Here is an 11,622-nt window from a genome sequence, read left to right as displayed (position 1 = left end):
GGGGGGGGGGAGAGAGAAAGAAAACAACGGTATAACGACAAAATGCGAAGCAAACTCGGATGAATATAGCCATCGGACGTTTCATCGACGTAGGTTTCCTGGTCAGTTATATAATTTACGTCGAATGTCACTCTATTCACTTGCGAATTCTTTCGGACAAAATGCGGAGGTGATATTTTCTCGAAATAAAAATGTGGAGGATTGCTCCTGGATTACAGAGAAGTGAAAATCCTTGCTAGGGAAGCTGAACTTTAAAAGCTAAAAATATAGAGAAACTTCTTCTTCAGCTGTAAGGACTTAGCAGATTCATTTGATAGGTTTTTTCAATTTGTAGATTAAATATGACGAGCCTATTTGGTAGAGTGGACTAAATTTCAAAATTTTACACAGGGCTTTACGGCGAGGCTTTGTTAAATTGAATAAACTGAACTAATTGGACACACATGAAAATGCAACTTTACCTACATTCATTATTCATCACAATTTTATATTTTTTTAAATGACTTTTGTAATAATTATATTTTATTAATTAAGCCGCTCTGACATTCTGTTAATTAGAATATTAATTGTAGCGTTGTAATTAAATTGCCGCGCGCGCACACAATACACACATACACACACATATCTCGCGTTATTATATTACTTTAGTAAGGTAATACCTGCACGATAAGGCTATTGTACTAGATGATAAGCCATAATGCATCAGCGAATTTTATCCGTAAATGAAGGCCGGATAATCCGCGCATGGGGAAGCTTAAAAGAGAAGCTTATCGGCTCTTTTAATACGATAACAATCATAATAAGAAAATAACTTTTTCCAAGTAACATTTAGAGTGGAAACTTTTGAGCGAATAATAATTCTGTTTATCTGTAAAAGGAAGAAAGGATAAAAACTGAACAGACACACACTCTCCCGTAATAATTTACGTCTCGTAAATATTTTCATAAATTGAATCTACGCGAATGGCCTTTTCGAAATTATTATACTTTCAACTTTCTCTGCGCCAGGCTCTCTCAATGATTCCATCAGGATCCTGAACTTTCGACACCATTTTCTGCAAATGCGTCAGCGATAGCTGGTTTCACAGGGAATAGAATTGGTGGTCAGCGTTGTTCCCGCCCATCCTACCGCCCTTTCCGAGGGGTGGCTGCATTAATTCCATCGACGATCCGAGCATATTTCGCAAATTGTTTGCGATTTATCAGATCGATCGTTTAAACGGCGTTTAATTGATCTTCCACGAGGAAACGCGGCGTTTCGCCGCATCGCTCGTCCCATGCAATCGTCGGTTCTGATTCTGATGAGATATTTTATTTCGCTGAAAGGTCAGGCTCGTTTCTCGTGCGCGCTGCAGGAGCACGCTAACTCTCGCGCGGTTAGAGATAACGGGGGGGTTGGGAGGGAGGGAGGGGGAGGCGTTGATTAATACGGCATAACGTAGCGACGGGCTAACCCCGGCAGATTTAGTCTTGGCCTTTGCCAAAAGTGGGTCGCCCTCACTTTTCGGCGATGCCCCCGGTCAGCCAATTAAAACGCTGACCGACCGCCGCTGACCGAGAATCGTGAAACATCACCTTCGGCTTCCTTCGACCTATTCCAATCAACTATGTCAGTCGGTTAAGCAGAATTAAAACGGTGTTATTTCGGTATTGCATGCATATCTTATACTGAGATATATACCTACATTACGATTTGTTTTTCAACAATTTCTGCAGGCTAAATCTGTCGTACATAGCATTAATAATTCGAAACTTGCTAAAAAGGCAGATAATTCAAAATCAAATTAATCAGATTCCGATTAGAAAAAGTCAACTCTGAATTTATCAGCGAAAAATTACTCTGCTCTCTCCTAAAATTGCGTATGAAATATCTATACAACGCGTATAGTAGTAATTGAAGTGCCGTATATAGAATTTTTTTCTATTCCTTTCTCTCATCCTTTTCGACACTTCATAAAATAGAGATCTCGACGTTATAAGCAGTCGAGACCTCATTTTCTTGGCTAAACTTTTTACCTTTTTTTTTTACTGCGCTACGTATTGAGATTGAAATGCCTGTCGTTTCTCTTCTTTCTTCGATTAAAAGGAAAGACTGCAAAGTCTGAGACGTATCCGCAGATACGTGGACGCTGGTAATCGATTGGCGGTTCGCCGCGAGTTTATTGAGATGCTGGACGTTGTTGGTCAGGAACAAATCCCGGCGGACTGTCGCTTGCAGGCCTCGCCGGCTCGTCCGCCGCCTTCTCCTCGTCCTCCCACGAGGCGAAGCTCTCTACTCGATGCTACCTCATCCTGGAACGAATATCGAACGGTTTCCCGATACTTTCGGCCTCCGGAATTGTGACTTCTTCGTCTCCTCTTATTGTTCGCGCGATTTGTACCGACGGCACGCTGGCGCAATATCCACCACTACTGCCGCGTCATTCTTTTCTATACTACTATTGTCCGGCTTTACGAAGCCCGGGAAATTCTGACGGAGTAGTGGAGTGACGGCTATTGACTTCGAGATTAAGCGATTCTTGCGCGACGACTGTACGACACTAGGCTACGACATAAACATTCATGGTCGTACACCCCGCCTCGCCGATAAATCGAATTTAGCTCTCGAGAGCTTTCGTCTAGATGCTATAAAAGTAATGAATGCCCGAGAGAGGATAATTGAAATTGTTAAGTACACGGGATTGGATTATAACTCGATAACGCCAAAATTAACAATTGTTATTATCGAATCGTTGAATAATATTGGATATTTATTTGACAATTATCTCGAAATAATTGCATGCTAATTTTGTTTATTGAATCTTACGGTACTGCTTCATGTGTACACAATTCTCTTTAAATCTTGTTAATCTCACTCCTACGTAAGCGCTTCGTTACCTTAAAACATCTTGTATTTAATTTCCTGCAAGGGAAAAATTAATCTCTCCAGCACTAATATCCGTAACCTTTCACCTTACACTAGTGGATATTTGCGTTTATAAGAGAGTTTGAGGAAGCGAAATTTCACGGTAATCTGTTGAGTTTTGATATTAAATAGTTTGCTAACTCAGTTCATTATGAGAAAAAAAAATTTCTCTGGATAATACGTCATACTCTCTGCAGACGTAAAAAGATATGTGCGAGGGGAAAAAAGCAGGTTTTTTTAAATATTTCAAATAATATTTATTGAAAAATAGCTTACCATATATAAGTGATTTTATTAATCTAATAAATGCGTCATTTTGAAGATATATTTACGTAAAAGCTTACCACAGATATTTGCCGTATGCGAAATATTTACGATCGTAATAAAATGATTCACCGCATTTTATACTATCGACGAAGAGCCGTTACAACAGCACCATGCACGTCTATTCATCGATTTCTTCTCGCCTCGCGGGGCGGTGTTACGTAAACGTGCAGTCGTGCGTTTGGCAACAGCCATAATTTTTATTCGCGCTCGTACGTGTACGCCTCACTGTACGTAAGCCGGGAACGAAAACGTGGGCTCCCGCGCGCCGGCTTTGTCGGCGCGGACTGATCTCCATTGTTGGACGACCGAATTGCAGAACCGGCAGTATCCCGCGCTCCCGCCGTTGCAGACCCTCTCGAGCCTAGAGTGTCCGACCGCGTTACAAATTTCATCCTTGTACTTGTCCACCGCATTGCACCACGGGCTTCCTCCCTGTCTGAATTATCCAACGTTGACGTTGGAAGGTAGCGAGAATTTAATTGGCGAGCGACCCGATGATCCCGGGAATGCCCGCACGGCGAGGACATTCCTGAGAGGATTTCGGGCACTAATAAATTTGGTAAAATTACACAAGCGGCGCGGCGTTAAAAGAGGTCAAAATCTCGAGAATGCATTCACGTTCTTTACGTTCTGAATTTCACATTCTTCTTCATTAAGTCCATTTCCTCTTAACGATAAGCTCTAACGTCGGGATATTAATCAAATCTGTATTTCAAAAATGCGCTCTCGAGCATTTCAGGTTTTTTTGTATAACTATATGTATTTTCGTTATATGTAACGTTTAATCGTTCGTGTGTTTAAAGATCTTTCCATCCGACTTTCTAATAATCAAAAAAGAAGAATCGGATGATCCACTTGCATTTAAAATAATCCTGCCTCAGCAGTACGGAACGTGATTGCAATTTTTGTTTTGTTTATCGAACGGTGACACGCGCGCGTTATTTAGAGCCCGCTACAGGAACTAGTGTCAAGCGAAAGAGCGGATCTAGTTGTCGTTTATACAGCGGAGACGCGATCGTCCCCGGCCGCTAATGTGTGTGTTTGGTTCCTATCTCCCGACGGAAATCTAAACGACCAGGAGAGAGAGAAAGAGAGAGAGAGAGAGAGAGACGTTCTACGCGTATCGCCTCGTCAAATCACCAACAGTGCCGTGTATATTCAAATCGCGGTGGATTCGAAAGAGGTCGCGAAAGCCTCCCTTTGCATACTAAAACGCCGCATTATCTCGACGCTGCAATAACGCTGCCAATACGGGAGGGGCGCTCCTCCCGCGCATTACGCATGATAGGCGCGCAGCACGCATACCAGTCTGATTATTCTCATAATGGTTCCTGAGATGAATATCAAAGAAAAGACACACAAGGGCCAGAGGCCTTTTTTTACGTCCCTTCAAACTTTCGTAGCAAATAAAATCTCCTCGTTTTATCGGTTGTTTTTTTTCCTACATGGAAGAATTTAATAAAATCGGAATTTCTAAACTAGCGGTATTCTTTCCTAAGTAAAATTAATTAAATATATATTTAAAAGAATAAAATATTTCATCTTCTATATCTAATTTAATTTTAAAATAAAAAATTTTGAACGAATTATTTACTATATATTTATCATTAACGTGGTACGTTCGTACATATTTATCATTTTATGCTCAAAGTTTTTATGCACGTGCAACTTAAAGTTAAGCGGAAAAGTTGCAACATTTTCGAAATTGCTAAATAAAGCTTGTTAAAAAAGAGGTAAAAGTTTTTGTTCATAATGACGTTGAGGTAGTTAAAAATACTAACAACTTTTTTACGACGATACACTTTTAGACTCAGAATATTTTGTCGAGAGGCGTATTCTATTATAATCTGCTTATTATATTTATATACATCTGCACTATGTGTTCCAACGCACCGAATGACAGTCTACAAATAGATTCTTTGCGATCAATATTTTCGTGTAGCGTCAACTTAATTAACTATTACGCTTTTTTGTAATTATCTAATATTTAAATATCTTTTCCCAACTGTGTAGATAAACCTTGAATAAAATCCTCGCAAGGGATTCTTTCGTTTTGAATGAAATAAAAAATACGATGTTATGTCATTTTATTTCTTTTGGAACTTAATTTATCAGGAATTTTCTCAGTATTATTAAGATAATTATGTTCTCATTAAAAATATAAAATTTTTCAAAAAATCTAAAACATGTAAATATTTGAGACCAGTTAAGCGATTCGCTGTTGACGTCGTCTCATCAGTGCATCGGTTTTCGGCGCTTGTTCCTAAAATAACCCAGCGGGACGTGTGTTGTTTCAGGGGTATCTGGCAAGGACGTAAGCGGATGGCCGAAGATCCCGTGTCTGAAAGGCCGCACGTCTAGCAAAGGCGGAAGCGGCACGGGAGGACCACACGCAGGTCCGCCGCAATGTCCGCACTCCGTTTTGAGCAGCACCCGCAGCTCGGTGAGCAGCTCTCCTTTGAGCCCGTGCCCGACCCCCATGCCCTTCCTGGTGACTTCGGGCTCCGTCAGGTGAGTAGCAGCTCATCCTTTTAATATACGTCGTATATGTGTTACCCCCGCTGACGTAACACCGAGATTTGTTTTATTAACGTCTATAAGCTTGGCGAAACCAAGGGATTTCGAATTGCTCTATAACGGACAATATAAATTATTATAAATGTCATACCGAGTGTAAAAATGTGACACGTGCCCGAAGTTTGACGTTGGGTCTTAGAAACATTTTATAAACAGAACATAGAGACATGGTCGATTCGCGATATTTTCTCTGTTTTTCTTTGGAAAACAATTTTAAGTTCGTTTGCTTTCATTTAATACCAAACTCGGGAGTTCGGTAGTTATTTTTCTGCGTGATTGTCTCGAATAAAGCTAAATCTGACGTAAGTTTTTCGTTGGGGAAACATCGCGAGAAGCAATTAGCCACGCTGAAAGTCCTCTGCAATTATGTAAATTCGCGGAACACTGCAAAGTTCCGTTTTCGACATAATAGCGACATCGCGTTGCCGCTCGCGTAAAGGCCACGTTCACTCAAAATAGGTTTTATACATATTTCATCGGGCATTATATCCAGCTGGGAGACAAACATAGCTCGGCAGTGTAAACCGTGCATAAAGTTCATAGCTGGCGATAGCCAATGTACGTTTTAATTCGTCACTGATCTATTGTAATTTCTTGCTCAGTTACGTCAATCGTCATATCGATTCCTGCCTTTTCGTCATTAGAAGTGCGTCACGGATGATTTTTCCATGACTCTAGGGAAAAGATATTACTTTCCATAAGTAAAGCATTTTTTATTTACGGGATATATAGATAGCACTTAATAAGCAGAGAAAAAGAAGCCTATCAATAAATATTTAGCAAACTTATGATCATATCACGTCTAAAAAATTATATAAAATTATATAAAAAGAATATATATTTGCTCAGATTTATTCTCAAACCATTAAATTTGCGAAAAAATATTTTGCTGTTATTGCCTGTTTGTTTATTCAACTATTCTTTTCCTGGAATCGAAAAAATAACCACAGTAATATCGCTGTACATTTGGTATTATGACAGTAATGTCGTGCGATAATCGAAGACACGACGACTATAACTTCCTCTTTTGCAATCATTATTTATCGCGTGTCACATGATAACAATTAACGTTGAAAAATGGAAAAGCTGAAGACATATTTGCGCGTCACATTACGTTTTATTTTCATATGTAATATCGTGTTTATTCTCAGCCAATAATCTCCGCTCGTTTTTGCGATAAATTGCTAGAAATCACGTGTCGTTTCATTTTCTTTATATTTGTTTTTAGTTACTCTTATTCTTAGGTATTAGCGAGTATATTAACTTTTAATCGTGATCTCTTGCACTCGCTGTAACGATTACGATTCTCGCCTATAATGATTTATATCGCGAAAGCAATTCAGCAGAAACTTTTTAATATCGCCTTGTTGTGAAAACTTTGCGCAAGACTAATATTATGTTTTTATACTTGCAAATTTTTTATATAAATGCACAAAGAACAAAGTATAAAGCAGTAACTTTCAAGTATATTCTAGTTATATTGTATATAGAAAGTATAAGATTATCATAGTAATATAGAAGATGTTTTTCAGTTCCTCTTTCATCTTTTTTTTACGCAAATAAAATATTCTATGCTGGCTGCTCAAGATTAAGCCATAAAAGTGATGCAAAGCAGTGAGAAAAATGCGCTATAATTTTTTTTGTCCACTGTATTGCTGTCGATTCATAAATTGTGGAACGAATATATTAGATAAATGCAATAAGAGCCGGCGAGGGAGAAAGAGAGAGAGGAGGAGAAGGAGGAGGAGAGAGAGAGAGCTCTTTCGATGTAGGAGACGTCATTAACTGCAGAGTTCATTTAAGCATAAATGAAGCTGTTTCGCTGAGAGTTATCAACTTGCGCAAAACTTGCGCTATTCAGTTTACGCTAACAAGTTTCCAAATATCCTCCCCAAAAACCGTGCGCTTCCAGTTTCTCAAAACGTTACATGTGCAGTCCACATATTAATGGATAAACGAATGGATCTTAATTTACACAAAAATATAAATCTGCACGCCTGCTGGCAGTCAAACTTTTCCATTTGCGAAACTGACTTTTTCGTTATCGACGGAGATTTTTCCAGGAGACCTTCGTCCCACGGATTACCTCTTCGCGCAGAGAGCCTTCCGAAAAGTTCGCGAATTCAGCGGATGTGAGCGGAATAGCGAGTTTGTCGGATATAACTTCGACATCCTGACATGCCCGGTCGGGGTCTAGAATGAATAATTCATGGCATCTCTCAAAGCGCCCAGGGCCCCCCTGCTGCAATATCGATAACCGTCTCGACTTTGATCAACCATTTCCCGTCCTGTCGTCCGATAATCGTTTCGCGAATTCCCGCGGCACGAAAGCAAGGCACGTTGTACGTATCTATCACGGATATAGGCAGACTCGTCTTGCCAAATCAGCACTATACGCTGATATTTTTATACGGAATACTTTACCTTGGTGTATACATTTATTATAAAAAATTCCTAAATCGATTTAAAACCAATTAAAAAAATTTAATCGATTGAAAAACTTTCTACTAAAACATTTAAACATGTCGGTAGTTTCTATGCTATATGAATAATAGGGTGTAATAGATTATAAATAGCTTTTCACGATTGAGATATACATAAGAGATAAAAAGTAATATCCTCTATTTAATTCTATATAAATAGAATTTAATTTATTAGGGTTTTAATTTTAGAATTTAATTATCAAAATATTCGATGTGGGAAACGAAAAAGAAGCGAACATTTTTGCAAATCGGAAACCACAGAAAAAGAACAGATCGGTTAAACTTGATTTGACTTAGTCAGCAACTTTCTTATAGTCAGTGATACATATTTCTTCCTGGAAGAACGGGACATTTTTTAGAGTATCGATTTCTCTCTATCGCGATATTTTTAGCGGGATAGTATACCGTTCCGCATATCTTGCGTTTTAATCGCGTTTCGAGAAATTCCATGAAGAAATACCGCTTATGTCGCTTCGCTCGTGGTCGCGTTTTAATCCTTAAAATAGTCGCGCGCGGACTCTTTAGTAGAACGTGGGACAAGAACGAGACGTTCTTTTCGCGTCAGCGAAGGGCACAGATGCCTCGCATGTAGAGACAAATTGAATGCGTAGGTGTGTCTATAGTCCCCCGTGTAGCCTATCGAAGTTATCGATTAAGCTCTCTGCTCCGCTCTCTCAAATTCAGCCGGCTTTTTGTCACTTGACAAATATTAACGACGGCGCGACGAGGGAGAGACAGAAAGAGGACGATCAGGGAGAGGCAGAAAGAGGGCGAGGGATGGACTCTCCCGTGTGTGAAACAGTGTGTGAAAGCCGTAATATACGTGCACGAATTTTTCATACGTCAGCCTGCGGATTTTTCCGCGCACTCTCTCTGGAGAATTTCTCATTTGTACGCAGAAGAGCGCAGAATCCGTGCGTTCCGCATTTCCTTCGTATCGATAAAACAAAAAAGAAATATCCTCCGGTTCCCTTTTTACATCGACGATAGGAGGCTAATCGTGAAGAATATAAAGAAGAGTCAGTTCTCCTCGTAAGTTCAGGCGTGTTTACATCTTTTTTTCCCCCACCGTTTAGACGCGTGATCGAAATTGGACTTAATAACGCGTATTTTGGCGTGTACGAATGGGAGGGCGATTATAACGTCTTGCGTGTAGCATTAATCACTTCGTCTTCATAATGACACGGTAGAACCTTGCTCGGGGCAGCGGAGTGTAAAGTTCTTAAGAACTGCAGTTAGAAAAAGAATAGATTCGATGCGTCATCTCGCGATCATTAGGCATATTTAATCGTGGCCTGACGTACGCATAATTCGAGCGAACTTGCAGCGTTACTGAAACCGTGCATTGCTGAGTGTATCGAGAGTTTCCTACTCGCTCTACTTATCTTTATGGCGTTTGACAACGTCAGAGTTTTCTCGAGGTTTTACATAATTCATTTTCACATACGAAAGCTTTCTCTCTCTCTCTCTTTCATGTTAGATGCTGAGATTGCTGAAAACGAGACTGAAATCACAAATGATTTTTTTCAAAGGAATGTTTGAAATCCCTCGGTTTTAAATATCCATCCAAAAAACCTATAATAAAAAGCTTATTTAACTCTTCTGCGATAATTTGGACGATTTCCAAGATATTGAAGAAACTTAAGAGAATTGACTTATCTCTCTTCGCTTCGTCCCCTAAAATCTATATCCGAACGCGAAGTTTCAAAATCCGTTTGAGTTTTACGGTTCACCGAACTTCCCTTGTTAGTCCGTTACCGTTGGTCCGAACCCCGTCGGACAAGTGATTCACTTGTATTCCGCGAAACGTAAGAACAAAGCCCGACGTTGAGTCACACTGTCGGAGACACACTCGGACAGAACTTGAAGGCTTAAGACAAAGGTGCACCGTCGGCCGCGTGCATACTCCATGGAGAGAGCCTAATTGGCAATTAACCGATGTCCAATGTTCCAGTAGCGGCATGGTGCAAAGCGTCGGGGCCAATTTATCGCCGGACCAGACATTCGGATCGATCCGGTCGCTCTCGGTGACGAGGGAAGTCGCCAGCTTCCCCCTGTCGCGAACGCCCACGCCGCCCCCGCAGCACAGGTAGGTGAATTCCGTTTATTTTACTTGATTCCGACGCGTCAAACAAATACCGATAGCGAACGACACGTCTCGCGAAATAAATTAAGCGCCTCCGCAAAAGAGAGAAAACGAGGCGGTCTCTAATTTCAGCGTAAATTGAAATCGGTGACGTGAAAATCGGTGAGTGATTTATTTGAGCCGCAATAATAAGTCCGATAAATTGATACGAAATTGGCAAGTTTATTTGTACGTTCGTTGATGCTAAAGGTAGCAGCTTGGTCAATAAAACGCATGAATTTTCTATCGTTTAACCCCCAGTCCGTAAGATCGCGTTAGAAAATCAATAGCTGTACCGTTTTATCTTTTGAAACTGACTGAGTTTGCAGTTATAAAAAGAATTAATAAATCGAATCAATATATGTATATCCCACATGTATGTGTTACAACGAACTAAAAAATCTTAAAAGCGAATAAATGCAGTAGAAAAGCTCGAGTCACCGGGTCTGTCTGAAAATGCACGAGATACATTTATCCGTCTTACGGACTGACGGGCTTAACGCGGGCCCACCGGCAAACGTAAAGCGCGCACTCACGAGACGAATGGCCTTTTCGCGGTCGTTGCAGACCGTCGGCAGTGCTGGCGACGAATCCCGAGGAGCTGGGCGTCGGTAGCCCTCTGAGGGAGGCCTCACCCAGGCCGGAGGTGCGCGTGGTCGCGCCGTCCCATCGGCCACCACCGCCGACGTCCGCCCTGGCCGCGACGAACGGCGGCCACGTCTCCACGGCGAGCCGCAAATCCGTCAGCATACTGCTACCCGAGCAGAGCAGCGGATGACAGCAGCAACAGCGGCAGCAGCTGCTGCAGCATCAGCAGCAGCAGCAACAGCAACCGCAGCACGGCTTCGTGCACCGTTGCGACGAGCAGCCGCTCTCGATCTAGGAGCGACTCGCTCGTCCGTGAGATGACGCGGCTTACGTTTGAAGACGCGTCTCGCGTTACACGCGCCAACGATCGGATCCGGGTAACTGAGAGTTAATTGATCTCATCGTGTTTCTCGCGCGCCTCGATCGGGCACGGTCTCCGCATATGCGCACGATGCACGGGGAGGGAGGGGTGAGAGGAGGAGGAGGGGGGGAGGTAAAACGGTCGAACGAACGACGGAGGCGAGATAGAGTGATTGATGGCTGGTTAACGTCGGTTAACGTCAACCGCGTTGTATGTCGACCGACCGAAAAACTTTCCGTTTTACGCCGACCGTTTT

At 41.5% G+C, this 11,622-nt stretch overlaps 1 protein-coding gene across 1 annotated transcript in view; it reads left to right on the top strand.

Moving 5' to 3' along the window:
• The window catches only part of LOC105450521, a 37,797-nt gene extending 26,602 nt beyond the window's left edge, over nucleotides 1-11,195 (top strand). The window contains exons 4-6 of the mRNA XM_011690407.1: nucleotides 5,530-5,743; nucleotides 10,247-10,381; nucleotides 10,985-11,195. Of these exons, the coding sequence (XP_011688709.1) occupies nucleotides 5,530-5,743; nucleotides 10,247-10,381; nucleotides 10,985-11,195 (560 nt within the window). The remainder of the gene's footprint in view (nucleotides 1-5,529; nucleotides 5,744-10,246; nucleotides 10,382-10,984) is intronic.
• The last annotated feature ends 427 nt before the right edge of the window (nucleotides 11,196-11,622 follow it).

The sequence above is a fragment of the Wasmannia auropunctata genome, unplaced genomic scaffold (genome assembly GCF_000956235.1).
Source record: "Wasmannia auropunctata unplaced genomic scaffold, wasmannia.A_1.0 LD336060.1, whole genome shotgun sequence".
Classification (NCBI taxonomy): domain Eukaryota; kingdom Metazoa; phylum Arthropoda; class Insecta; order Hymenoptera; family Formicidae; genus Wasmannia; species Wasmannia auropunctata.
Note: the sequence above shows the minus strand (reverse complement) of the source record. Positions and strands in the feature narration are given on the sequence as shown.